Source organism: Colletotrichum graminicola (genome assembly GCF_000149035.1).
Source record: "Colletotrichum graminicola M1.001 genomic scaffold supercont1.14, whole genome shotgun sequence".
NCBI classification, from domain to species: domain Eukaryota; kingdom Fungi; phylum Ascomycota; class Sordariomycetes; order Glomerellales; family Glomerellaceae; genus Colletotrichum; species Colletotrichum graminicola.
This window is the reverse complement of record NW_007361018.1, coordinates 759,649-787,164: the sequence shown is the minus strand read 5'-3', so window position 1 is coordinate 787,164 and position 27,516 is coordinate 759,649. Positions and strand designations below refer to the sequence as shown.

Sequence of the window (27,516 nt, the reverse complement as noted above, 5' to 3'; positions counted from 1 at the left end):
AGAGTCCTGCCTCGTAGCCATTGCTGGGCTGGACTGAACTGTTTGTTTGTTTGCTTCCTCCCTACTGCCGCACAAGAAAAGAACAAGACCCCTGGTTTGCCTGTTGGCTGCGAGACCGCTCCTTCAGCTCCTTTCCCCCCGCCTCTGCCCATCCACGCCTCTCGCTTACGCGCGCCGAGGCTGAGGGTGACATACACACACGTACACACCAGATCCAGCCAAGGGGCCAAACCGAGCAAGACTGAAAGACGGGTGTTAATGTTGCGTTGCCCAGCATGACGTCGAGTAAGCTGTCGGTTTCTCGCGCCTCGGTCAAATCCTCTTTTGGTCACTTCTCCTTCTCTTCTCAAACCAACCTCGTCGACTCCGTCTCGGCCAAGCCCCGCAGCCAGAAGCATCATCACAGCGTATCCGAGCCCCTGCACGAACAGCAGCAACAGCATGACCAGCGCCAAGACCAAGAACAACAACACCACCCTCAATCTGCGCTAGCAGACCCTGGTCGTCTCGACGTCAGCAGCAGTCACACGCATTCCCGCCCGCCGCCGCCTCCCGCATCCCCGAAACGATCACAGACCGACACTGAGGTCAAATCCCCCGCCACTGCCGCGAGACTCAACAGCCAAAGCCTGACCTTGACCACTGAAGAGAAGGAGAACGACAAGGAGAAGCCCACCGAGCCAGTGCTCGCTCCCTCCCGGCCCCTCAACAACAGAAAGTCCCGGTCCTGGGGCAACCGTCTGTCTTCTCTGTTCCCCTCGCTCATAATCCAATCAACAGATCAACTCCCACCTCAACCCCTGGCTGCCCAGCCGCAGCAGCAGCTACCGATTCACCGCAAACCGCTGCCCGCCTCGCCCCCTTCCGACAGCCCACCCTCCTACGACACGACTGATAAATCTACCGTCCGCCCTGTGACTAGCTCGGTTCTTGGCCTTGGCATCGCTGCTCCGACTCTCGATTCCCTCGACCCTCCACCGCCTCCGCCTCCCTCAGATGCACCGCCTCCTGTGCCTGGAAAAATCGCCCACGCACCTACATACCCTCCGACGATATCGTCCTCCTTTGCCATCCAGCACCCTCTGTTGTCTCCTCCTCAGCCTCCTACACCTACTACACCAAGCATGATGGCCGCCCCTATGCCGCCGTCCGAGGCGCCTCCTCCCGTGTCGGCGAAGCTGAGAAAGGACAAGAGCCTTCCTTTACCACAGACAAACCATGCCTCCCCCCGGGTCGCCTCTCAGCCCGAAACGGCGTCGCCCACGAAGCTGAGGAAGGAGGGCGTTGAGCATAGAAAGCGAAGCACCTCCTTCCTCGAGAACCGGGTATCGTCGTTCCCCATGTTGGGTGTCCGCGCACCTTCGCCGGGTCCGGACGCGCGTGGCAGAAGCACCTCGGCGAACCCGCCTGGAGCCAGGACCAATACGGGCGGCTCGCAGACCGCACCACGGAATCCCAGGTCCAACGAGAGCCAGAGCCCGACCCACGACGACAGGCGTGGACGGCTGCGCAGGAGCTGGCTGCCGGGCGGGGGGGGATCACGGCCGAACTCGCAAGACGTCACGGCGGCGACAAAGAACTTCCAGGCGTGGGTATTGTCGCCCGACACCCCTGGTGAATACAACACGTCGTTCCTGCTCAATGCGGAAAAGGTAAGCTTTCTCGGCTCATTGCGGTAGGAGCAACATTAGACGAGGATTAACGCAACGTCAGGTCCCAGAACTGTGGAACGAGAACGGCAACGTTTGCGTTTACCTTCAACCCAGAAGCAGCAACTCCGGGCCATCCTTCAGGGTCCCTAGCTTCTCCATCATCAACTCAGTCATCTTCAACGAGCTCATCCAGGCCGAAATGGCCTCGACCGGCAGGAGCAGGGCAAGGAGTTTCGGTGGCCGGGATAGCCTTTCGGTAGACGACGCGCGGGCCGGCGGCTCACCCCCTTTGGAGGGTCAGGAGAGCCCTGGCGATCTCAAACTTTATCTGCCAGCGACGCCCCCACAATACACAGAGCCCGAGAACGGCCAGCTTGCGGCGCCGGGATCCCGCCTCCATGCCGACATCGACCGGTTGATTTCCATTCGCAATCTGTTTGCCTTTTTGACCGGCCAGCCGCTAGTGGCCACCAGGACGCACCCCACTACGTTCGCGGCATTCTTGCAGATCGCAAAGCTGCTCAAGGAATACGGCTTCACCAACGCAGATGGCTCTTCCTTCGGCGAGGCGGTTGATCTCAGCTTCGGCTTCTACATGGAACAACTGTCGCTTGCCGACGTCCGCCACAGCCGCGAGAAGACGCTCGAGTCTCTGATTCTCGGCGAGGCGATGAGGTCGATGGAGCTTTACAACGAGGCGTTCGCGCACGCCGTTGGCAAGTACACTGCCATCCTCGATCTGCGCTCGCCGCTCTTTGAGCAGATCTCCCACTACACCAGGCAACGTCTCGAGCGCGCACATCTGGACCTCGTGAACCGGCAGCACAACGTCAACAGCAGGCTGGAGCAGTTTGAATTTCCATCGCTGTTTGCCGGCATCGCGAGCTCCACCTCGAACCCCGAGCTCAAGGCCATCCGCTTCAAGGTCTGGCAAAGGTCCTTCAACAAGATGAAGCAGTTCGTCCTGGGATACTACAAGGCCAACTTCGGTGCTTGGCCCCCGAAGGCTAGTAGCAAGAAGAATCCCTTCTCCGAGAGCGGTCTCAATCGCTTGGTGCTGAAGGCCCTCTACTCCGACATGTGCTCGCTCTACGACCTTACCGTGGACCGTGAAAACATCACCACCAGAGTAATGGACGGGAACGCCCATGAGGAGTCGGGCAAGACGACCGATTCGCCGATGATTGCCAACCTACGCAAGATGCTCACCGAGTTCGACAACTCGACCCCTCCCGTTCTGCCGCCCATCCCCTTTGACGTTCCGAAGCTGCCCACGATGGCGACCATCCTCGCGACCTACGACTCGATGTCTCCAAAGGAGCAGGCCAAGTTCGACCGCAAGATCAAGGAGCACGAGATGACACTTGTCATCCAAAAGGCGTACAACTGGGATACCAACAGTGTCAACGTCCCGTTCCTTCTGGAGTTCAAGGCTTTCGAGCTCCACGAGGCCAAGGGCAAGAACGCGGCCGACCTCGCAGACCAGCGCATCGGCTACTGGCTCTTTCTCTACGTCGTCATTCAATCTCTCCCCATGCTCGTCATAGACGCGCCGAACCTCAAGTTCAACGAGGCCGTCGAGTACTTCCTGTGTGAGCCGCCAATGGGCAACCTGCCGTGGCTCGAGGATGCGCGCCAGGTCCGCAAGATGTGGTACGAAGTCTCGGGTGGCAACGGCTACGTCGAGCTGTCGGCCGACAGCGTTTTGTTCAGCGTGGAGGCCGTCTACCACCGCAGCCACTGCTGGCTGGCCGCCAAGGAATGGGAAGGCATGAACGGCGCAGCGGCTCCACCCCCACAAGACTTCGGCATGTCTCCCTTGGAACCGCCCCGACCTGTGTTCCCTGGTCCGGATGGCATCGCCGCCGGCCCCGCATCCGGCACCCCACCCGCACCAGGGTCTCCCCAGTCTCATCTCCGGCCGCGCAATGCCTCGCCTGGAGGGCGTCATCTCGGCAGCCGCAACGCGCAACGCTCCAGTATGATATTCGGTCTCGAGCCCGTGCCCTTGGACGAGGGCCTGCCAGGCGACCGCACCTCGCGCGTCCCTAGCGCGAGGAGCAGTTCTGCAGGTTCCCGCCCTGTGAGCATGGTCATGCCGCGCACGCCCTCCCACACAAACATGCGCCATCTGTCCGTTGACCACACTCATACCCAAGAGGCTGCCGCGACGTCGACCATGACGTTCGACGACATCCTCGGCGGCGGGGGTGAGGAGAAGAAGCCGACCAAGAAGAAGAAGGGCAAGTTCTTTTGAGCGAAGGCATGCTACTTGCCGTGCATTCTCTCCGCCCCCTTGCTGTAAGAGAGCAAGAGAGCTGTATTTATACTCTCACTTAATGTTGTGTGTGTATGTCTGGTTGCCTTTTCGTTGGCCGCAGCGCGTATCTTTCTTCAAGCTTTTTGGTGCTTGTCGAGTAGGGGAATTGCATTACAAAAAACCAGCGGGAGACAGCGATATTTTAACGATGGTGTCCATAAGAGAAGACTGGTCAGTTAGCCCTCGTAGTCTTTTTGGCCATAAAGAGGAGATTTTGTAGATGTTACGTGTCTGATGGATATGACACTCTGGAAAAAACAAGTTGCATTTGGAGATAGTGCGGCCTTTCTCATAGACTCATAACGGCCATCTTGCCTCAGCGGATGAAGGGTGGGGGGAGGAGGCGACTGAGATGGATGAATACAAGTCGCTTGACAGACATGATGACTGCTGCCTGTGGCTCCCGCTGGTGATGTGTCCTCTTGACGGACGTGTATGCTGTCCGTCCGGTGCCGGAGGAACCTTTTCGCGCTCGCTGATCGGGATGTATGGTGTGTGCCTCTTGTTCAGAGGTGGCCGGAGGGAGGGAGGTTCGGACGTCGACGTGACGAAAGACGTTACGAAACTTCGTCACCTCTCGCGTATGCTGGCTTCACTTACGAGATGCCCTAAGAAACATTTGATATAAAAGCAAACAGCTGGATTTTCTCGTATTTATATAATAATCAGTCACCTCTAATCTAAACGAGAGCCCCAATCCCCCCCATCCAACTGAAGCTTCGCAGGCGGCATCCGCCCGCCCAGGGGAGTAGTCGACGTATACTCGGCTCAAATCTATCTGGCTCAAGAGTTTGATGGGCAAGTCACCGCGAACCAGGACACTCTATCGCATCCGTAGGATGCAACAGATGTCATCGTTAACGCTCACAACTTCGGATTTACCCCAGCTGAAACCGTGAATGATGTATTGATTGACGCGAGATCTATAGGTGAGCAAGCGGCTAGAATGTGGAAGGTTTGATTGAATGGTCGGCGATATCAGACACCGCACCTCGGCAAGGAAAGTACGTTCAAAGACGTCGCCATCCGCCTCGTATGTCTTGACTCTACTCGCCACACGTCAACCCTTTTTCCAACCAAAACACATACATCACCGCCTTGACGCAATCACAGCACTACACTGCTAATACAAGTTTACTCCAGTCACTCACTTGTCAAATTTTCACACATCACAAGTATATCCATGCACGAAGAGGGGCTTCATTCCGAGGCTTATACCCATCTGGCCGAGTGCCCGGCTACCAAAGACGCACAACACATGAATGTGGCGGCTAGCATCATCGAGAAGGCTGGCAGAACCGATGTTGTCCCCTAGGTGAAGAGCACCCGTGTCCAGGTGCTTCTCATGAAGCTGTTGTCCTTTCGATAGGCTAATTCTGCAGTCGAAGAGCTACCATTGAGCGAAACAAAATCTCAGGCAACGTTCGACTAAAAGCTGACAATTTCTGTGCCAGACTCTGTATCCTAATCTCGACCGAGAACAGATGAATTCTCTTACCGGTGAGGTGGTTTCAAAGGTCTCCATCACAATTTCCTGGTAGCCGGCTAGATACGTTCTCACTCGGCTTGCCCTGCGCCTCTTCATATTTTGCTCTAGCAATGGAGTTGAAACGCAGCCATTCCCGAAACGAAGGGACGATCGAGACTGCAATAGCCAAGGCTTTCAAGGTCACCGCGATGGACTAGCACGTCAAAGGCGCTGTTCAAGTTTGCCAAGTCACTGCCCGGTCAGTGGAGTATGGAAGGGGCGACCGACAAGCTCAAGGAAAACTTTGAGTTCCTTCTCTCCCTTCTCGCTGAGAGAAACAGCCATACCCCGCAACCTCTTGAGGGGAGATGCTCGTATCGATGACCTTGAGTGTGAGTCCAAGGGCATGAAAGTAGTTTTCAGCAGTAATGTGTGTGGTGGTACCACCTGAAGGCCCTGACCGCCCGTTTTGCGTCAGCCTTTGTGCGCCACGCACTCCCTTGGCTACCTTCACAGGATGATCCCGACGCAGACCCTGTCGTCATCTTTGACGACTGTCCTGCCTGCCTGCCTCAAGACATCGCGACTTGGAACGTCTTATTTCACGTCCCGGGACGACGGGGGTCGAGGACCCATCATCCTCGTCTCATCTTTATCCCGGCCACATCTTTATCGTCTGCCGAGCTAGGATCAAAGCCTGTTTAACAAAGGATGAGTCTGTGGAGACCGGGCGCGAGGAGCGAACATAAGACCAGAGAAATCTCTTGGGTAATCAGAGGAAGCAGAGTCCTCACAGCGGCCCCTTCGGACGTCAGATATTTAGATTGGTACTCGTAGAACAACACAGCCTAGTGGCAAAGACGCATCATAGAGCTCTTGATAACGCAGATTATAGAGCAAACAGGCGAGGTCACGCTGAACATCATCTGCTACCTACATCGGTGCCCGCAGAAAGCTGACAAAAGCACATTGGCCGCGGATGTGCTAACCTCTCGCTTCTGCTATGTGTCGTATCCCCCGCTTGATATTACTGTTTGGCCAGCAGCCCACCTACCAAGGATGCGTTCTCGCGACGGAAAAGAGCAGGGGAGACGACAGAAGGGAAGGGGGGGGGGAGACGCGGGTCGAGCGAGAAGAACACAGCAACGCCTTGTTTATTTTATTTACCTTTGTTTAAAGACTTGCCAAGGGTATCGTTTGCAGAATGCAATGACCTGCGACCCCAGAGATGACGACCTTTTCCATCAAGTTCCTTGCCTCCCAAGCTAGCTTTCTTTCCTAGTCCCATTGCCATTTACCAAGCCAGCATGGCCGCCGACCGCATCTCGTCCTCGACCAAGAGCTCTGTGTGCCTTGCTCCCGGGGCACGTTCCTCCGCTCAGACGCGCTCCCGCCCGTCGCCCGCCTCCCACTTGTCCAGCAGCCCGACGTTCCACTCCTTCAACGCCCGCTCGCCCGGCGGGAGTAGCCCGCTGCTCGCCCGCAGCCCCTCGGCCGCCGCGGCGATCGCCGGCGGCGGCAGGTTGACCTCCTGCACGTCCGACGTCATCGACTCGAGCATCGCGTCGGCCTCCTCCTGCGGGATCTCCCGGTACAGCAGCTTGATAGCGGAGCGCGAGGCACCGGCGCGCCTCGACGAGGAGGCGTAGACGATATGGCTGTTGAGGATCCACAGGTGCAGCGCAGGGGATGACGGCGACGACGACGGAAACGTGGGCACGACAACGGACTTGGACGACCCAGATCGCGAGAGCGTGGCGGTCAGGGCGGCAGCCAGGCACTCGGAGCTGGTGGGGGCCGCCGAGGGCGACGCCGTCTGGCAGGACACCTGCCACTTGAGCAGGACGACGGAGGCGATGGCGACGTTGAAGAAGCCGACCTGCGCGCCGCAACCCGCGCAGAACGCGTGGAGCATCCTCGGGGGCGGGTCGGGCCCGCCGGCCAGGACGGCCGAGCTGGTGGTGTCTGAGCTCGCGCCGCGGGACGGCGACGAAGAGAACTGGACGGGAGAGAGAGGAAACGGTAAGTAAAAAAGGAGGGAAAACGGGAGGGGAAGAGAAAAGGGGTAGAGGAGGCCGGCACATATATGTCCCTCCATGTAATCCCGGGGCTCCCACGTGCTCTGGGAGTCCCCGGTGAAAGCAAGAGGACTGGTCTCCGACCCGAGCGTGCCGACCCCGTCCGTCCACCCCGCGAAGGGAGGCCAGAGGTTTCGGCCGCGCCCGGGAAGCCTGCGCGAGGGCAGGGACGACGGGTGGATAGTTCATCTCGGGGCGAGGTATCGGTGACCACATCACTGAGCGGCAGCAGGAGCTTGCCTGATATGGCCGCCTTCTTAGCGCCCCGTTGAGTGTCGGAGAGGGAGAGAGAGAGAAAGAAAAAATGATTTTGTTCTTGGTTCAACATTTGCCATGAGCCGTGGGTACCGTGTGAAAATTTCAACTTCCATTTCGCCGTGAGATAATACTTAATCGGATTAGTAACCCTATTGATTAGTCCTGGGTACTTATGTTGACTTCGTAGGTTAGAGCGAACACATCACCTTCAGCGCAGTGCGGTTACCACTAGTATTCATCGTTTCATTACAGTACACTAGGCACCTCGAATGTTCCTAATCCGACTAGGCAAGAGTTTCTTCCGAGTTGATTCCAGAAATCATTACGTAATTCAGCTCACCTCGACACCAATATGACCACCTCGTTTGATAGTCATGCATCAGGACGCGGGTCTCCGATTTTCGACGGGGGATAGTCAATTGGAGTCATCTTAACCGTTAGCAGGTTTCGTAAAAAAAAAAAAAAAAAAAATTGGGAAGCAAAAGGGAGAAGAAGGAGCGTGTCACAGAAATGGAAGCCGCAGGCATGGAGCAAAAAAAGAAAGAAATTAAAAGACACAATAGAAGAAGCGAAAGAAAGAAAATAGAAAGCCGCTTACCTCCAGACCCGTGCAGTCGGACTCGGAAAACAGGAACGAGGTGAGGTCCACCATCCCGACGCCGGGCTGCGCCGCGATGCTCGAGTTGGCGCCGTACCCGCGCCTGGTGGCGAGGTGGTCGTGCTGCCCGTGCTCGTGGTCCGTCGGCTTATGGCAGTGCCAGAAGTCCATCATCTCAGCCCAGTTCTCGCTCGGCAGGTCTTTCCACTCCCTCGCCCTCCCGGGGGGCACCAGCGGCGCGGCGCAGGCCCTGCACGCGACGGCGGAGCCGGGGGCCAGATCCAGCGCCGTCCACGGCACGGGCTCGTCGTGCGGGCTGCGCGTCGTGAGCGGCGACGTGGCTGACGCGTCGACCGCCAGCGGCAGGCGCCATGAGATGGTGCGCGAGGCCTGCGGCGGGGCGGGCAGGGCGGCTCCGCGGGTTTGGACTCTGCCCGGGAGCGCGAACGAGGTGTGCGCGCCGGCGTGCTGGAGCTGGAGGGTCGCGCCGTCTGGCGTAATGAGGCCTCTCGTGTGGCTGCCCGCGGGTGAAGGCAGGGAGACCGCGACGGAGAGCTGACGGATGTTCGCGAGCAGCTCGGCGTATATGCTCGGCGTTTCATGAGACGCCATCGCGGGTACGAGTTTTGCTGATGGGTGAGGAACTTGAAGGTTGCGCGTATGAGCGTTGCGAGGGTGGATATGCTGAGGTCGGGTTTAAGATGTGCTGGGGGTGACGGGGGTGGGAGTGGGTCCGAGGGTAAGACTTAGCGCACCGCTCGCTCAGGTTCTAGCGTCTTCGGTCCGGGCTCAGCGCGCCGTTGAGGCCGGATGCGGGGCCCGACAGTCACCAGGTTGATATCCTTCCTCACCACCCACCCAGGATCTGGGTCTATTACGTTAACGCCGTGAAAAGGAATTACCACGAAAAATATCAGACATATCTGTGGATGTGGTATACCGTTCTGCGGAAACACATCAGATGGTAACCCCAGGATCTCTGTCAGCATCGCGGTTCGACGGCATGCCACATCCTCACCTACAGCGACAGCACCAGAAAGATGATGCAGAAATCGAGAGCGTCACACGGTGCGGTTGTCGTGGCGGCAGCAGCGGACAGGTCGAGATCCTCCAGACCCTCAAATGTGCCTATCATATACTCACCAAAGGCCCCGTTTCCCAGTCTCAGCCACCTTGGCTGTGGCCTCGGCCATGATGCCGCCGAGGTCAAAGAGGCTGCGCCTGGGGACGCGGCAAGAAGGTTGACGCGGTGAAATAAAATTACGAAAGATGCGTCGCTTGATCAAGCGCATGGTTGCCTCACTAGGCACCGTCGCCAAGTAGACATCAGCAGCGCAGCAGATACGTAACGTAACGATTGAGCACGACAATAGGGAACATGGGTTAGTGACAAGTGTTTGTGGCATCACAGATGCCATGGAGTCCCAAGCACTTGGGAGCGAATCGCCAAGATGGTGCTACCTCGGAGTGTTTCGAGCGGATTTGCCATATATACTCCGTATATATATATAAATCGTGCAGGTATTGCCAGACGATAAAGCTCTAGTATATAATCCCACGATTTTGTTATTGAGCTCCTAAAGGTCAGTATAACCAGTCTGAACTGTCAGGATGGGAATTCAGATAACAACTCGGATAGCAATTCAGATGGCATTTTAGTCGGGATTCCAATGCCATCTAATTGCTGATAGCTGAAAGAATGAACAATCACGCTGCTCAATACAGTCAACGACAGGCCGGCCTCGTCTTCCATATTTGCATGGAGATATTTAATTCAAAGAGTAGGGTATATGCGCTGATAAGCGGTTAGAATGTGGTGAGGACAGCTGAAATTGAGGAACCCCCGAAAGCTCTACCAGAGTCAGTCAGCCTTGGTTGATGGTGAATTTTGGTTACGAGATTCCACGATACTGTGTTTCTATCTAGAAGTCTCCTCTCGATACCAATGTTCCAGTGCACAGACCAGGCGCTTCTTCTTCGCACCGGCGTGCGTGCTTACCACCTCCCAAAACGGTTTAGTCCGGAAGCTCCAAGGTACCTACCTCCACTCAGAATTCCGAATTTCACCAGCCCAGCTTTCAGAATCAACATTGCGATACGGCCCGGTTCGACAGCACTAGACACAGGCATTTCCGCACACTCCAACAGGACAAGGGCCTCGGAACGTGACACGTCCACTCCACCTCAAGCTTCTTCCGAACGAGAGTCCACAGACGATCCTTCCCTTCCGGCCGCCGCAACAATGGCGACCCTCGGAGGCTACCTCAACAGTACGTTCCATCCAGCCAGTCAATGCCGCCGGCCTGCAGAATACTGACGCTCGACCCCCTCTAGAGAAAGTGCTCATAGTAACAGCGGACTCGAGAATTCTCGTGGGCACCTTGGAAGCCGCGGACCAGTCCACCAACCTCGTGAGCTCCTCCCCTCCCCAAAATAATGCCCCCTCCAATAATGATTGCTCCGAGCTGACACACGTTCGACGCGCCAGGTCCTCAGCAACGCCCAGGAGCGGGTGATCCAGACCCCCGAGAGCGGAGAGCCCTCGGTCCAGGTCCCCCTCGGCCTCTACCTCGTCCGCGGCGACAACGTCTGCACCATCGGCCTGGTGGACGAAGCGCTAGACGACAGCATCAACTGGACCGAGGTCAAGGGCTCCGCCATTGGAGGAACCAAGCACACATAAAAACAAGCCAACGACACCGACACGGCTTATGGGTCGGAATGGCAATTGTTTGATTACATCAATGATGTGTTTTGTTTCTTTATTGCGAGCGGGATACCCGAGTGCTGTTGGGAAGACGTGAGCTTTTGCCGCCGCGAGGCACGCGTGCACGCAAGAGCACAAGCACACAGGCACACACACACACACACACACACACACACACACACACAAAACAACGGCGTTAAATATGTTTGGGTTGGTAGAGAATGATATTGGGTTCCTACGGGGTATGCGCCTGCCTTTCCTCTATTCGGAATCTGCCACCAGTTTCTCAACGCTGTTGCGCTGACACGAGCGAACGAAAGCCGCCCGCAGCATGTCGGCCACGGGCTACTCGTTTCCGTCTTAACCAAAGATCCTCTTCATGAGATCCTGCGCGAACAGCTCCTCGCCGGGGGACTCGAGCATCCTGTTGATCCTGTTGCCCCTGCTGGTGCTGAGCCAGCCGCCAGCGTCGCCAGGGACCTCGGCCAGCGTCAGGATGTCAACGCCATCGTTGGCCTCGTTGGTCTCGAGGGTTGCCTCGGTGTACTTGGCACGGGTTCTGCGGTCGACGACGCACATGCCGCGCGTCCATTGGCCGGACGTCTCGACACGGATGTCTTCCGGCTCCGCAACGGGCTTCCACTTGGGGTCGGACTGGGTCAGCAGGTACCAGATGGTCAGGGGGTCATGCAGAGAGAGGCCGGGCTCCTCGCCGTCGCCCCTCATGGATTCGATCTTCTCAAACGTCTTGGACATGAAGTGGTTGACCCATTGGCCGAGGGGGCTTCCGGCCTTCAAGACAGGCTCGACGCGCTCCGTAAAGTAATTCTTGTTGAGAAGGTGGGGCGTGGTGATGTCGAGGGGGAACAGCGTCAGCTTGAGCCTTTTTGACAGCCTGGCCGGGTAGGGGGGGAGGGTGGACTGCTTGTCCGAGATGGGCGGCATCGTCGAACGGGGCGTCGGGGAAGTCAGGGCGAATACCCTGGCGGCCGCCACGGTGTCGGCAAAGGTGTTGAATTCGCCGGCGGGGGTGATGTTGCCAGGGACGTGGACGGCGCCGCCCATGACGCAGAGCTCCTTGACACGGAGGAAAGTTTCGGGATCCTCGGCTGCGGCGAGCGCGACGTTGGTCATCGGGCCGACGACGCAGATGGAGATGGTGTTGGGGGGGTTCTCCTTGAGGATGCGGAGGATCTCCTTGTGCGCAACCTGCTTGGCTGGCGTGAAGTACTCGGAGAAGGGCGACGGGTCGTGGTCGAGGTTCTCCTCGGTGTGGAAGAGCGACTTCCACCTCTCATCTGGTGTCAGGTGGGGGTGCTCGTCGTGGACGCCATGGAGGCCGTCGATTCCGTCTGCAGCAAGTCAGGGTCGGCACTTTGAGAGAGGGTGGTCCCGTGGGATCGCCTTACGGAAGTAGTCGGCGGCCAGCTCGTCGTCCTCCAAGGGGTGCTCGGCACCAACGGCCACGATGGGCTTGTAAGCCTTCAGTGCTTCAAAACCCTCGGACTTGCCATTCTCCTTGCGCCATGCAATCTCTTTCTCGAGGACGTGGAAGAGAGCAACAACGTTGCGTAAACAGCTATGTCGAGTTAAAATAAACAAGGTTGAGACACCAGCGGGGCGTAGTGCGCATACCTCTGCAGCGGCACGTTGCCGTATGTGACTGAAATCATCATGACCTCGAGCTCCTCGGGAGAAGCCGAGAGGGCCAGGAGCATGGCCAGAACATCGTCGATACCTGCATAAAATGATGAGCGTCTAGACCGCCAGTCGAACCGAATTTGAGCAAAAAAAACGCACCGGGATCGGAATCGATGATGACGCGGTTCTTGGGAGCCATGTCTAGAGTGGTTGAGAGCAAGTCTTCTCACGGATCAAATGGGTAGTGTGTTGTGAGTGTGAGAGAAAGAGGGTAACGTCACTAAACGGCCAGAGCCTAGGTAAACTTTCTCACGGGGGATACGGTAGGTTTTTGACGGACTCAGGGTCCATTTTATCCACAGTAACTGCTAGCAGTAAACGGCTCTGCTGTACGGACACAGTACACACAGCCTAAAGCAAGCAGGGATTGAGCAGGCAACTGGTGTGGCCAAAACCTCGGCAGGGCGCCCTCCCGTACACTAACTGCTCCGTCACCCGCTCTCTTTGAGCTGTTCTAGTGGGTTAGCTACAGCAGGTTAGCCCGGAGGGGCGGGAACCTGGAGTCGGAGGCCGTCGAGATCCGACGGAATTGATGTACAGGCATATACTACACAGTACTCCGTAAGGTAAGAGGGCAAGGTTGATGAGCCGGAGAGCGGGCTCCAGCGGACCCACGCGCGAGGTACGCCTGACGGAGATGGCCGGTGACCATTGTGTGTGTGTGTGTGTGTCTGTTTCGCCAGATCCGGCGCCGGGCTGCTGTTGCCCGAAGGCCTTCTTCCTGTCCCTTGCCTTTATTGCTGGCGAGTGTGTATAGATAGCCTGGTCAATGACGCACGCGCACACGTACAAAAAGGCATTGCCAGCGACTGGCGACCCCTCATCGTCAATGTCGATGGTGGGGGTGGCAGAGTGCGAGCGATGGGAGGGCAGAGCGCTAAGCCGCTCCGAGACCTGGGCACAGATCCAATGACAGGATCTGGAGGTGGCTTTTCCCAGCTCTTATCCCTTATCGCGGAGGCGTACAGTACAGTAGGTAGGTAGGTGCCTAGGTAGGTAGGTAGTGAGTGATCTGACATGCGTCAAGGTGCAACTCTCTCTGGGTAGACCTCCCAACATTGGACGAGACACGGGAGGGAGGCTTCGGGAAGTAAGAATTTACACCAAAAATACAAAAATAAAAAAGAAGTGAATTTAACCCCGAACAACTCTACCCTTTGTTCGAACTCTGAACCATCACATTGAACCGGGCCCTTTTCTCCGAGACTCCCTAGACTCGAACGTCAGACAGAGGGTGCATTGTTTGGCAGCGAACCATTGATCGACCTTTGTTCCAAACAACAAACACCCCCACCAGGACGCATCGACCAATCACCGTGGCGACCATCGAACGCAGAAGACAATCACGTGTCTTGAAAGCGGCACCATCTGTATCTCGCCTACGCACGTGACCTTCGCGTCGCATCTTCCCCCATCATGCATGCCCGTGCTGGAGGGGGACCCCTTAACTCCGGGTAGAGGTGAAGCTGTCACTTTGGATGACGATGCAGGAAATTACACAACAAGACGAGGAATAACCTCATCTTCCCCATCTCACCTCGGCTCGAGGGCGGACAATATGTCGTCGTCGATAAGCATCCCAGAAAAGTTAGTGCAATTGACTCTCCTAGTTGTTTCGCAGCGCCCAAGAGGACCGTCAATTCCCTCTTTTCCGTCTGGCAAGAGACACATCATTCACTTCCCTCCCCCATCCATCATGCCCATGCCAATGCCAATGCCCATGCCCATGCCGCCCTTCGCCTCTAAGCACAGCTCGGCTAGCCAGAAACGCGTCCCCCAAGGGGGAAGGGAAGGCTGCGCCGAAGAGGACACCAGGCCCAGTACGCAATTCCCGCCCTTGTCGTCGTAGTATGCACATTGGCCCTGGCGTGCGTGCAGCAGCAGCAGCAGCAGCAGCAGCTCCTTTGCGTTGGTTGGTTGGCCTTTGTATCCTTGGACGGGACCCTCCCCCCCCCAAGGCACCTACCTACTTTCCCCTACCTGAGCTATTTCCCCCGACTGGTACTGGACACTGGATCCGGACCATGGGCGCTGAGAAGCCACCTGGTAACTTTTTTCCTTGCCTGTCTCACACTCTCCTTGCCAAGCTACCTTTGCATCTGAACACGACATCCAGCCCGACTTTCAACCGCGTGGTCGAAACGCCTTCATCGCCTTTCTTCCCCCTTCTCTGTTTTTCTCCGCCGCCTGCCTTTGCTTCACCATCCACCCCGAGCATCATCGCTCCTCGCCTTTCATCTCCAATTAATCCATCAATCGAGCGCCCACATCTCCTTTGCGCCTGCCCTTTCTCCGTCTCTCTACCTGTATGTTGCTGATCGGCACGCTCGCCACCAAATGCTAAAGAGCCTCGGACAATTTCCACACCCCCGTCCAGAGCTTCGACGCGACTTGAACTCTATTGCTGACTTACTGTGAATCAGGATTCCAAACCTACCCATATCTGCTCCATCCAGTGAGCCACCGAACGAGACAATCGTATCCCTCAACGGCACCTGAGCTTGCGGCACTTGATCCGACAAGCTGCTGCCTGTGGCTGCACTGCACCCGCCTCATCGACCCTACCCCTTAATACATACCCCGTAGTGCTCTGCGCTACCAGCAACCGCAACAATGACGGCTTCCGACTTCTTGACCACCCAGACTGTGGGCGGCTACCTTGTCTGCTTCATGATTGCCGGTGGCTTCATCTACCACTACAGCAGCAAGAACAAGCCCGCGCAGGTTGCTAAGCAGGCCAAGGCATACGTCGAGCCCCGGAAGGACACCAACGCAAAGAAGCAGCGAAAGGCCGCCTTTGCTTCAAGCGCACCAAAGTCGACCACTGAGGACAAGGGCTCATCAAGCGCAGTCGAGACCTCCAACGCATGGCTGACCAACAACCCCAAGGACGACGTTGATAACGCCGAGTTCGCCCGGAGAATGGCCAGCATCAAGGAAGGCAAGAAATTCGACGGCAAGTCTTCGGGAGACTCCAAGAAGAAGACCAAGTCCGTCAAGCAGTCCCGTGCTGCCGAGAAAAAGCCTGCCGAGGTGGCCGAGAAGAAGGAGCCTGCTCCCGCTTCCGCTCCCGCCGTCGAGGCCGTCGAGGCCGTCGAGGATGTCCAAGACGGCTCCGCCGCCGCCTCGCCCGAGGTCACGCCTGCCGACCCCAGCGGTGTCAGCGACATGCTGGAGCCTTCCGCCGGCGGCCCCTCGGTCCTTCGCCTGACGGGAACCGACAAGGAGAAGCCCAAGGCCAAGAACCAGAAGGTTCCCGAGAAGGCCGAGACCAAGAAGCAGCGCCAGAACCGCCAAAAGGTCGAGGCCAAGAAGGCCGCCCGCGAGGAGGAGGAGAAGGAGCGCAGGGTCAAGCTCGAGAAGCAGCGCCGTACCGCTCGCGAGGCTGCCGGCATCCTCGCCAAGGACGGCTCTCAGTTCATGGCCGCCGTCAACGGCAACAAGTCCGCTTGGACCGCCGGCTCCCCCAACGGCGCCTCCCCCAACGGCGCTCCCCTTGCCGTGCAGCCTCTCGACACCTTCGAGGCCCCGGCCAAGAACGACGCCGCCCCGGCCCAGGCCTCCAACAACTGGATCTCGTCGCTCCCCTCGGAGGAGGAGCAGATCGAGCGCCTCAAGGAGGACGACGAGTGGAACACGGTCCCTGCCAAGTCGAAGAAGGCCAAGAAGGAGAACCGCACTCCTTCTCCCGAACCCGCCAAGGCCACCGCCGCTCCCGCCCAGTCCCGCCCCGTCGCCCAGGCTGTCCAGAAGCCCGCGTCGAACGGCAAGGCCGCGAAGCCCGTCCAGTCCAACTTCGGATCCTTCTCCGCTCTCAGCACCGAGGAGGAGGAGTGGGATGTATAAGCGGCTTCCGTCGTCGCGAACGTCCTTGTCCAGGATATTCCGCCTTCAGACACGCACCCTTTAACGTTGTCACATTCTCCTCGCGTCGTCTGACTGTCACGTGTTATTCTAACTGTAAAATACTTCTTCCTGGAGTGCGGAACCATCTAAAATGACAAATGAAAAACTTTTCATGCATCCCCTTTTTCAACATGATGGAAGGGCGCCGAGCTTGCGACGATCGCGTTCCGCAAGGTGGCGGGTCTGGTCGGGAGGGCCCCCCATGGCTTTCCATCGCGTATACACGAACACAAAAAGATCTCAGCCGTGGCACAAGGTCTGGAGTTGGGCGGGAGGAGAGGGGACGAGATTGGCCAGCGGGCTGAGTGGTTTTCACATGCTTTCCTTCTTCTCGTTTCGACCCCGAGACCCGGCTATTGATTGATTGGAGAAAACGAAAGGAGTGTGATGCGAGATGACGATTGTCTACGAGGAAGTTGGGCTTATCAGTCTCGGCCGGGAAGAAATCAAAATGGAAAAAAAGCCTTTCCCTAGGGGAGAGAGCAGAATGGATTGAATCACATGGCAAAAAGGACCATGGCATCTTTCAGTCTTTTTTGTGTGCATCGGCGCGGAACAGCGCTAGATACTTTCAATAGGTTTTTCTTTTCCCTTGAACGGTTTTTTTTTCTCTCTCTCCCTCCCTCCTTTGCTTCCCTTCTCGGCCGTTTACCCGGCGGTGAGCCCGTTCGTCCCTTGTGACTTGTCCACGCGCCTCCCGCCACGCTACCGGGATGGCGCCGGCTCGAGTGATGAACTGGCCATCTCCACGTTTATGCCGCTGCTGCGTGTTCTCCAGTCCCGTCTTGACGATTCCGACGGCCTCGTGCGACGTGATCGGATCGTGGGCCTGGTCGATTCGGACGCACGCGCGTGTGAGATAGAGAGAAGGTGGGCGGGGGGAATCCGGGGTAAGGGTGTCAGTCAGTCGGCATGTGAGAGGCTCCCGTCACCCGTTCCAAATATCCGTTCATCGCGTGCCCTTTGCCTACCTCTTACCTAGCTAGGGAAGCGACTAACCCCCCCTCTCGTGGCCAAGCAGGCGGCGCAGTGGACGGACGGGATTCACCATGTGGATGACAGCCCCGCCCCTCCGCCCTTCGGGTGGTGCTGTGAGTGTGGTTTTTTTTTTTTTTTTTGGATGGACAAAAAGGGAGAGGGAAGTAAGTGTTTTTTGCTCGTTGACCGCCTTCCGCCGATGGGGCCGCGGGTTCCCGGCCCTCCAAAGCCAATGTGCTCACGCGCGAGGCGCGTAGCAGCAGCAGCAGCAGCAGCAGCAGCAACACAAGTGGTACAGTATTCCGTACAGTATAGTAGAGTAAAGCACATGCCCCCCGCGCGGGGGATTGGGCAAGCCGGGTCCGGGGCACTTGCATGGGGCTGCGGCGGCGGCGGCGGCGTCGGCGGCGGCCTGCGGGTGGCCGAGTAGCTATTGGCTCGCGGGGAGGGGGGAGGGGGGATGGGGTTCACATGCGCAACTCGCTCATCCATGGACGGATGGACCTGCGTGTAAGTTATCGATTACACGAAGAAGACGTGTGCGGGGGGGGGGGGGGCCTCGGACGGATTCCCAAGTGGGTGGTCCACGGAGGAGGGGAGAGGGGGGCAGCCGCGTGTTCTCGGCGCCCTTGGCCGGTCTTTCTTTTTCATCATAGGTCTTTTTTATTCCTTTTTTAGTCCCCGTCTTCCTTTTCATCTTTGACGAGATGCAGCAGTGTGTGTTCGTCCGTCCTATGTCCAAGGTAAATACGGGAAACAAAGGGGGTTCTCGAAGGGTGCCGCGAGCTATTTTTACATCGTGTTCTTCGATCCTTCCAATGACGGTCAACTTTCCCCCCCTGATGAGGTGGGTTCTGTCATCGCCGCCAAGATTGCCTCCCCCTCGTCGTGCTGCGAGCTGGTTCGTTCTGCCTCTTTGGGGGATCACGTACGACATGTCAGCCTCCAAAGTGTAAAAGCATAGGTAGAGTGGGGGGGCGCGTACACAGTAGGTGACAGAGGTTCAGTAGCTTCAATTCAATTTTCGAGCTTTCCCTTCCGGGGTATGTGATTCGATGGCGGGGGAGGGGCGTGGAGGTGCGATGATTGAGATGTTCACGGATCGTTGGTAATTTGATTACCAGTTATTCCCACCAAGTCCTGCATGGCCAAAATGTTGCAGCGTTTGCTTTCCTAGGTTCGGTGTCTGTTTTGGACCCATGCCGGCGGCACCCGGCGTGCATGGTGGGCATATCATCACCGACCCGTCACCCACGCCGGCGTCCGCGGATGATGCAATCCTTCATTATCTTTCATTTTCTTTGAGCGGGCGACCCCCCTCCCCCATCGAGGATCGACGCAGAGTTCGGTTTCATTGTGCCGTCGCAGAGGCCCCCCCCCTAGCGATCGGGGGAGGCTAAATATTGCGTTATGTAACTAGTTTAGAGCATCGGCCCGTTGCCGATTCACTTGCTTTCGATGCCCCCAGCCGACGCCCGGGTTGATAACCTAATCAGAGGGCGGGCGGGTGTGGCGGGAGAAAGAGTTGGGGGGAGATGGGCTACCTAACACCTACACAGTTAGCCAGTAAGGTGGTAGGACTAGTGAGCATGCATGATTAACTGATAGGCTTCCAACAGGCATGATCTCCAACAAGGGAAACTCTCGGCCATGTGCGACGACGACGGCTGGGCGGCCATGTGAAGGAAGTCAAGTCTGACGTTTGTCTGTCTGTCATTGGTGCCGTGCCAAACGTGCCCATCACTCAGGACGGACCGCAAGCCAGCGGGGCAATGGCATTGAGGGCTGAAAACCGGGTGTCGGATGATACAGTCTCTGCCTCTCTCTCTCTCTCTCTCTCTCTCTCTCTCTCTGTGTGTGTGCGTGTGTGTGGCCACGGAGCAGAGAGTGGTGCCGGCAGCGCTAAGGCGAAAAGCAAGCGGCGGTGCTGCGGTGTAAAACTCGCAAGGCGCGCGAAACGCAGAGGCGTTTGTGATCCTGTCTGGTCTCGTCTCGCAAGGTCCGTCTTGCTCCCTCACCTGCCAGTTGAGACAGGGCAAGACAGGAGACCGCTCGCTCTGGAAACGCGAGCCGCAGCAGCGCAACGTCCGCGCCATGCGTGCTGCTGTGCTGGGCACCCTTTCCCACGGACGCTTCAACAGAGAGGGTTTAGGCGCTGCCGCTACCGGCCCCCCTCCCAGCGGTCGTGAGTCGTGACTAGAACAGGCGGTCACTGCGGGAGATCGGGCTGGGTGGCCGTGAGACATTAACGGCCTGGCTGGAGCTGTGCCAGTTTTTGGGCAACACTGCTGAGGAAACTGCGCCGGCATCCGGCCTGCTGAATATCGAAGGAACAAAGATTGAGGAATTTTCTGTGTGTACGGAATGTGCCTCTGCTTGGCCACTCACAGTTTCTGCGTTGCTGAGTGATATGAGAGCGTCTTGTCCGCGAGCAATCTCTTGGATGACTAGTAGAAACGGCCTAAATGTCAGTTAGGCTGTGGCTGATACATTGTTTACTGACGGGCAAGCGCGCACAGCATGTCCAAGGCTTCCCTCCCGTTGGAGTGGCGCGACACACAGCGCAAGTTACCCAGTTTATAGTTCATAGGACTCCATCCGGCTCCGCATTCCATCGTGGAAGTTATTGAATCATCGCGTTAAGAGGCGTCCAGGATGGCGAGGTTGGCATGATAGAGTGCATGGCATTTTATCCAGTTCGAACATCGGCCTGGTTCCCAATCCTGCCAAGTATAGGGTAGTACCGGGGGTTGTGTTAGGTTTGTTGTTGGGGGGGAGAGAGGGAGGAGAAAGGGGGGGGGGGGGGGGGGCCTGGCAGGGGTGGCATCTTCCAAGTACCCAGTACTCCGTCCTTGGACTATCTCACTTTAGCAATTGCGTACGTACATAGTAGGTAGTTAACAAGTTTTCGTAGAGGATGCATGTCCTGGGGCCTCGGTCCATTGATCTGCAACCCGTGCGCCGCGCTGACCCAAAGGGACTTCTGTGTGGACGAGGACGTTGAGGACACTCTGTAGGTCAGTCGTGCAATTGCTGAGCCAAGGAACCGAACATCGGCCAAGATCTCGCTGGGCTTGTACATTGGCGAGACAAGGGGGACCAGAGAAGAGGACGAAGAAGAGGAAGCAGATGGTGGAATCAAGTTGGACGAGGAATCGTTGCGGTGCACTGCAATGCACCCGGTGGGCCACGACATCATCTGGCTTCTTCAGTCTGCCAAGCACCCTCTCTCCGGGAAGAAAGGCACAGCGGACCAAACAGCGCACGGCATCGGATGCGATGCAGGCACGAGGCACAGTGCTGTCAGTTGGGTTGCAGTATCAGCATGGCGTGCGGGTACAACACACACGTACGTACACACGACGTAGTCTCCTGCAGGTATGGAATGGAGGCGTATGTATCGCCCTACTATAAGCAGGCGGGCAAGCAAGCAAGCAGACAGAGACAAGCCACGCGGTAGCAAGATGGATTGCAAAAGGCATGTACGGACACGGAGTATGTATCCGTACGGAGTACAGAGTACACTACGGATAATACCCAGCCTCAGACTCGCGCACCCACCCCTGCGTCGCAACGCACTAAACGTACGGGTGTAGGCCCTGCGAGTGGCTAGGTACGCGATCCATAGTCGGGGGTGTCGCGGTGCCGCGGAGTGGACCCAACCCATCTGCTCAATTCGTCGAGGGTATCGCAATCTCTGTCTGGCGGCCTCTGGCGTACGTGTAAATTGCATGTCGAAAGCCACAGTCGGGGAATCGACAACCATTATTTGGCCAAAGGCCTTCTGGAATGAGAGGTTAGCCAAGGGCGATCAAATAGTTTGATTCTGAGGGCCGCCTCACCCAAGGGGTACATCATATGATATGTACTACCAATACGGAGTACAGAGTACGGATACCTAATGTAGGTATTGTACATAGTAGAATACCGCGCGTTGTCGCAAGAGGAAGGATGTACCCGGTACTTGTCTTCGATCCCTTCCACCTGCCTTCCTTCCCTTTCCCATCCCTCCCCGGTCGACCCTTCCTTCTCCACTCTCAATCGTCCACCCCCGGTTGGTGCTCAGTAGTTGCCATCTGGAAGGATCCCCCAGTCCGTCCCTCACACACTGTAAGTGTGTGTGTGTCTCCGCCCTGTTGGACCCTCCACTCATTGCCTCCCCCCCTTTCGTCTCGATTGATGAATGAGAGCGAACCTGGAAGAGAGAGAGAAGGAGGGAATGACAGACAACGGAGAGTGAGAAAGCACCAGATTGCGCAACACTTCCTCCGCCTCCCTTTTTTTTTACCTACCTGCTACCTATTCACGTCCAATTCCCCGTCTTCAATTCTTTCGTTTTCTTGATTCTCATTTTCTCCCCCAATCCTTCTCTTTCCTTCTGTTCCCCTCCCACTTGTGTCTCATTTCCGCTTTTCCCCGTCCCCGAACCTGCCGGCATCGTCAACGAATCCATCGCCCGCCCTCCTTCCATGTGGTAGAGACATCCGCGTGTTGCATCCAGACGCCAACCTCGAACCCTTCACACGAACGCAAGCCTTCGTTCGGCCCGTCACCGTCATCGTCGCAACATCATCTGGCCCTCAAACTTTCCTGACCAAACCGAACCGACCCGTCTGTTCGCGCCCGCCAATCCATCCTGCGTCCAACTTCCCCAACGCCGCCATTGCGCTACGGTCCCATCAGCTTTCCTCTTTCTGTCTCACACACACACACACACACTCCATTACTGCATAGTACTCAACCTGGACAGGACTGCATTGCCCACGCTGCACAGGACAGCCGCTGCATAGTTGCAACCGTGTCGCTCCCACACCCCTCGAAAGCAGCACAATCACCCATACCCGACCTTTGAAACCTCTCCCGTCCGCAAATTCCAAACCTCGATCCTCCCGGTACCTTGGAGGGGGCCGCACAGGCCGAGCCACTTGTAAAGCATCCACGCCTCCATACGGAAACTGTGTCTTGGGCTCTGCGCCGGTGATTCACTTCAATGGCGCTTTAGACTTCCCCTCTGGAGCTGGCACGCGCTCCTTTCCCCAAGTATCTCATCTTAGGTTCTTGGTCCACCATCGCACCCAGGGCTGCTTTTAACATCCACCTTGCCTGCTGCAACTTTACCTCCTCGCCATTAAAGTCCCTTTCTCCCTTCCCGCCTGGATATTCACCATATCCCGCCAACCCCTTCAACAACCAACAACAACACCATCACCACCGCCACCATCACCACTGCCACCCAGTCGAACTCGCACCTTCGACTTGAGCTCTGCCTTCGATGTATATGAGCACCTCCAGACGCCGCCAGCTACACATTAGACCTTCTCCCCGCGCTGGGGTCACGGCCATACCACAAACATGTCATTACCCGTCGCCATTCAGTCGGCGATATTCTACTACCTCGCATGTACACCATGTAACGAGATGAAAGCGTTCCGGAAGGCCAAGAAGAAGGCCAAGGAAGACAGAGAGATCAAGAGGAAGATCGAAATGGAGCAGCCAGGATTATACAGCCACCCGGACCCCTTCCATACCAACCCCTTCTGGGCCGAGGAGATGGCTGCCGGCCCGCACCTCCCCAAGAAGTCGGGAAGCAAGAACACGAGTCAGAGAGGCCTGGCGAGTGCTGGCAGGGCGAGCACGACCGCTAGTTTTGGGTGTGCCAGCACCGTCGCCGATACCACCAGCCCCGCGACACCGACAACGAGTACCGAGACGGCCCGGAAGCTGTCCGGTGACGGGTGGAACAGGGCCTTGTACCAGCGAGAGGACGAGGAGCTTTGGGGCCACAACTTCACCGGAATGGGCCACAAGCTCATGGACAACATTGCCAAGGCCGGAAACACGGCGGGGCGTTACGTCGAGGAGAAGCTAGGACTCGAGAAACCCATCACGGACGAGGACCGTGACAACTTCTACCGTACCCCCAAAAACCCACCCGTCAACGAATACCACCCGCCCATCGTAGGGAGCAAGCCCTCTCGCCCGGACGCCCTCAAGTGGATGCTGCAGCCGCCCCCGCCAGCCAAGCTCATGGAAGGCCGTGTTCCCGTCGCAAGAACCGTTAGCACTAGTACTGTCGGGAGCAGGAGGACCATGGCATCCGAAGAGCCACCCCTAGACAGAGTAGTCCGTGAAAGGGCTATTAGGAAGAAGCTGCGGCAGGGGGAGAAGCCCCGCAAGGAAGAGACGCCTTCAGAGTCGGAGTTGATCGAGTCGCTTATCGGCGGACGGTCCCGGAGGGCCACGGTCTCGAGCAGGGGTTTGTCGACCCGCAGCCGAAGTCTCTCGCTAGAGTCCGAAGTGTCTTCAGATGGCGAACTGGTAGAGCGGCGAAGGTTGGCTCGCGCGAGGCGTGTTCCCATGACCCCCGAAGAGAGTTCTTCGGATGACGACTTCACCCAACACCGCACCTGGGACTCGCTCGGAAAGTCAAGCCCTCGGAAGCGGCCCCAACTGGAAACGATTAACAGCTCCCGCGCCAACACTAGAGAGGCGTTGAGGGCACGACAAAACGGCACCAAGGCCGACGCCGCGTCCAAAGCCAGCTCTGATATCACACCCAAGGCGTCAGCCAACCCTATCGCCACCCGCACAGCTGACGAAAACACGCCCACCACTGTCACCGCTGCAACGACGGTATCATGATGTTGAAAGACGCCACCGAGTCTGAGGCGCAGCATCGAGTGGGCTTTTTGGTCCTTTTCCTTTATTAAAAAAAACAGAAACAAAAACGAAAGACGAAAAAAACACTCTCGATGGCCCTTTTTCCTATTTGGGCCATCATCCACTGCATTACTATTCCTATGGGTGGGCATAGCGTTCAGGACTGGAGCATCTGCATTACTGGGAAACGGAACCGGCATCGGCGTCAGGAGAGATGTGTGCAAAAGCAGAAAGCATACGGCTTTGGGTTTCTAAAATGACGGTCTTCTGTGTTTTGGTCTTTGCTTGTTGACGTTGCGTTGATGCAACAAGGGCAAACAGTATCTGGCCCTTTTTTCTTTTTTTTCTTTTTTCTTTCATTCTTCACTTCTACGACACGACCTCTAACATCTGTCTGGTCCTCGCGCAGAGTCGCGATGAAACTTGTTCCCTTTCTTCTTTTTCATCATGGCATGACTAGCAAGCAAGCAATAGTAGGAATACGAGGGTATTATCTCCTTTTTCCCGATTAACTTTTTTTTCTTCTTTTCTTTCTTCTTTTTTCCCCGTCCACTTTTGACATCCGAGGTGGACCCGAAAGTCAATGCCTCGTCTTGATTGTGAAACATGCCATGACAGACCCTTTCGACCGCACTCAGAGGTGCATCCCATCGTCATCGTCGTGGCCGAGGTCCCTCATCCGCTCCTCCATGGCCCGGCGCAGCTCCTCGTCCGACAGACGGCCACCCGTGCTGTTTGGCTGCGGGGTAGGTTGGGCCGGTGCGGCGTCCATCCGGATCTCGCCGTTGCGTATCGTGCCCATCTGGAAGGTGCCGTCCAACCATGCGGGGTGTGGCGAGGCTGCCGTTGCGGTGTTTGGGTTGCTCGCGGTGGCGGCGGTCTGTCCCGCGATCCTCTCCTCTTCGGCCGTCGCGGCGCCGAGACCGTTCGTCGTTGTCGCCTGGGCCGTAGTGCCGTTCACCCCGTTAGCACGGGCGCCGGCCTGCTGCTGCTGCTGCTGCTGCTGCTGCTGGTGGTGGTCCGACTCGACCTCCTCCTTGCTTTGAAACTCGCTCCATGAGTGGCCGCGGCCCTCGACCTCGTCGCGGATGATTTGCAGGCGCTCGTCCATGCGGGCGATGACGACGTCGTTCTCGCGGATGGCCTCGACGCAATCGGGATCGGGACGGCCGGCGGAGGCGTCGGCGGCGTCGAGCGTCGTCGCGGCGCCCTCGGCGTAGGGCTTCAGCTGGGCGTTGGAGTAGCGCAGGTGCAGGATCGAGTTGCGGATCTCGAGGGCCTTGAGATGTAGCATCGGGAGGGAGAGCTCGCGCAGGGCCTCGGCGAAGCGGGCGGGGGATATGGGGCTCGTGTCGGCCGACGACATGGTTGCAGGCGGCGGGTTCTTGGGAGTTTTCTGCGACGGGTAGATGCCGGATGGGCGGCGGTTGAGATTGGGGTTGGAGTTGGTGAAGGGAGGAAAAGCTGGCCGGTCTGCGGTTGTTACTCGTAGTGTGTATGGCCTGGAAAAGAAAACGAGTGCAAAACAGGCTGAGGGAGCGGGCGTACGATGACGACGATGTCGTGTGGTGCAGTAGGCGCACGAGAGTTTGGGACTGCCTATCTGGAATAGGGAGGTAGGTAGGTAGATACGATGTACACGCACATAGATAGATAGAGGTAAGCAGAAGAAGGAGGAGGGGTGGGCAGCCCTGGGTAGATGCCGTGCAACGTCACCGCAACCTTTCTGCTAGCTCTTTGAACCTGGGCGCGGGGTGGAAGGTGCAATAGAAGGTTCCGGGCGGTGGGGGGGTATAGCCTTGACCAGGGGGGACCAAGGCGCACCCCTGGGCGGAGCTGCAAGCACCACAGCGCTTACATGTGTACTCCGTAGCTGAGGGTTTTTCTTATCGATTACGTGCCGACCTAGGTAGTTTACCTAAGGGTGCGTGCGGTACCTAGCTGGGCCTATGTACGAAGTACACTAGTGTAGATGACGGGCGCCGCAGGGATCAAGTCACGCCCGGGCGTGTCCCGGAATCGACCCTCGCCGACCGCCGCGGTTCTGGTTCCGCGTGCCCCGTAAGGCTAGCTGAGTTAAATCCAACCAAAAGAATTTACCGTCGGTCCATGACACACATCTTTGGCGTCGAACCATCGCGACGACGACGACGACGACGACGACGGAACGTGCCCCAAGGCACAGCGCCACCACCACTCAAGGGCGGACGTCTCTCTCCCACAAAGAAAAACAACCTTTTTTTTGTTTTTTCTCTCTCTTCTCGACCGGAGCCGGCGCATAGGTGAGCGTGTAGCTCTCCGTGCGCTGCAGCAAACCCGCCCCCCCCCCCCGGCTCCAGGAGCCATGAATACCTCACTCGGCCTCGTCCCCTCGCGATCCCTCCTCCACCTCGGCCTGCGCGTTTCAAGTCGCCGCGCCGTGAGCACCAGCTGCAGCATCTCCGTGGCCGCCGCTGCCGCGTCCCGACTCCTCTCCGCATGCACGACCCTCCGCAAACCCGTCTCCAGCAGGCCACACGCGCCATGGCCGACGCTCCGCCAATCCCAATGGCCCTCCCCCGGCCTCGCCGCGACGTCTAGCCTCCCGGCACGGAGATGGGCCTCCTCCTTCTCGCCGCCGTCCAAGCCCGATGCCAAGAACGGACCCAAGGACGAGCCCATCCTCCGCGACTACATCGATCTCCCGCTGGACTACAAGGACAAGATCGGCCTGCGCTTCCGCGCCACCGAGCTCTCCCCCGCCGAGACCAAGGCCGTCTTCGGCCCCTCCATCAAGGCCGCCGCCGCGAACCGCCTGCTGCGCATCATGCACGGCCGCCGCGTCGCCGGCACCCTCGACGACCCGGCCTTCGCCGTGAACACGGCCGCCTTCACGCCGCAGCAGCGCGACGCCGCCCTTGCGTACCTCCGCAAGACCCTCCCTGTCGACGAGGTCCTCAACGCCGGCCTGCGCGCCGAGGACGAGCTCGCCGCGCTTGAAGAGGAGCTGGCCGAGCGCGCCGACGAGGACCACCCCTCCCCCAAACCCGACGACGCCGAAACCGCCGCCCGCATGGGAGGCTACGAGGCGGACCCGGTGTACGGCTACAGCGCCCTCGACGCGATCCGCGCCAAGAACCAGGCTAGAGCCGCCGACGAGGCGGAGAAGCAGCGGCTCGCCGAGGAGGCCGAGCAGAGGGACAAGGGCGTC

The 27,516-nt window shown here is 57.8% G+C and overlaps 8 protein-coding genes across 8 annotated transcripts in view; 5 read left to right on the top strand and 3 right to left on the bottom strand.

Moving 5' to 3' along the window:
* Positions 1 to 275: 275 nt before the first annotated feature.
* Positions 276 to 3,909, top strand: GLRG_04539 (choriogenin Hminor; the record flags this gene model as incomplete). Its single annotated transcript, XM_008095224.1, has 2 exons — positions 276 to 1,652; positions 1,714 to 3,909. The coding sequence occupies 2 exons, from the start codon at positions 276 to 278 to the stop codon at positions 3,907 to 3,909; spliced, it is 3,573 nt and encodes a 1,190-aa protein (XP_008093415.1).
* Positions 3,910 to 6,818: 2,909 nt separating this feature from the next.
* Positions 6,819 to 8,986, bottom strand: GLRG_04538 (uncharacterized protein; the record flags this gene model as incomplete). The annotated part of the gene is made up of 2 exons (XM_008095223.1): positions 6,819 to 7,439; positions 8,375 to 8,986. 2 exons carry the CDS (start codon positions 8,984 to 8,986, stop codon positions 6,819 to 6,821), a joined length of 1,233 nt encoding a protein of 410 aa, XP_008093414.1.
* Positions 8,987 to 10,616: 1,630 nt separating this feature from the next.
* GLRG_04537 (LSM domain-containing protein) lies at positions 10,617 to 11,057 on the top strand (the record flags this gene model as incomplete). The annotated part of the gene is made up of 3 exons (XM_008095222.1): positions 10,617 to 10,644; positions 10,709 to 10,785; positions 10,863 to 11,057. 3 exons carry the CDS (start codon positions 10,617 to 10,619, stop codon positions 11,055 to 11,057), a joined length of 300 nt encoding a protein of 99 aa, XP_008093413.1.
* A 384-nt stretch (positions 11,058 to 11,441) lies between these two features.
* On the bottom strand, positions 11,442 to 12,921 carry GLRG_04536 (inosine-uridine preferring nucleoside hydrolase; the record flags this gene model as incomplete). Its single annotated transcript, XM_008095221.1, has 4 exons — positions 11,442 to 12,433; positions 12,491 to 12,660; positions 12,717 to 12,819; positions 12,882 to 12,921. The coding sequence occupies 4 exons, from the start codon at positions 12,919 to 12,921 to the stop codon at positions 11,442 to 11,444; spliced, it is 1,305 nt and encodes a 434-aa protein (XP_008093412.1).
* A 2,474-nt stretch (positions 12,922 to 15,395) lies between these two features.
* On the top strand, positions 15,396 to 16,628 carry GLRG_04535 (uncharacterized protein; the record flags this gene model as incomplete). Its single annotated transcript, XM_008095220.1, has 1 exon — positions 15,396 to 16,628. One exon carries the CDS (start codon positions 15,396 to 15,398, stop codon positions 16,626 to 16,628), a length of 1,233 nt encoding a protein of 410 aa, XP_008093411.1.
* Positions 16,629 to 23,018: 6,390 nt separating this feature from the next.
* GLRG_04534 (uncharacterized protein) lies at positions 23,019 to 24,308 on the top strand (the record flags this gene model as incomplete). Its single annotated transcript, XM_008095219.1, has 1 exon — positions 23,019 to 24,308. The coding sequence occupies one exon, from the start codon at positions 23,019 to 23,021 to the stop codon at positions 24,306 to 24,308; it is 1,290 nt and encodes a 429-aa protein (XP_008093410.1).
* A 652-nt stretch (positions 24,309 to 24,960) lies between these two features.
* GLRG_04533 (uncharacterized protein) lies at positions 24,961 to 25,692 on the bottom strand (the record flags this gene model as incomplete). Its single annotated transcript, XM_008095218.1, has 1 exon — positions 24,961 to 25,692. The coding sequence occupies one exon, from the start codon at positions 25,690 to 25,692 to the stop codon at positions 24,961 to 24,963; it is 732 nt and encodes a 243-aa protein (XP_008093409.1).
* Positions 25,693 to 26,670: 978 nt separating this feature from the next.
* GLRG_04532 (rhomboid family protein) overlaps positions 26,671 to 27,516 on the top strand; it is a gene marked incomplete at both ends in the record, with an annotated part of 1,952 nt that continues 1,106 nt past the window's right edge. Inside the window, one exon of the mRNA XM_008095217.1 lies at positions 26,671 to 27,513. Within this exon, the coding sequence (XP_008093408.1) occupies positions 26,671 to 27,513 (843 nt within the window). The remainder of the gene's footprint in view (positions 27,514 to 27,516) is intronic.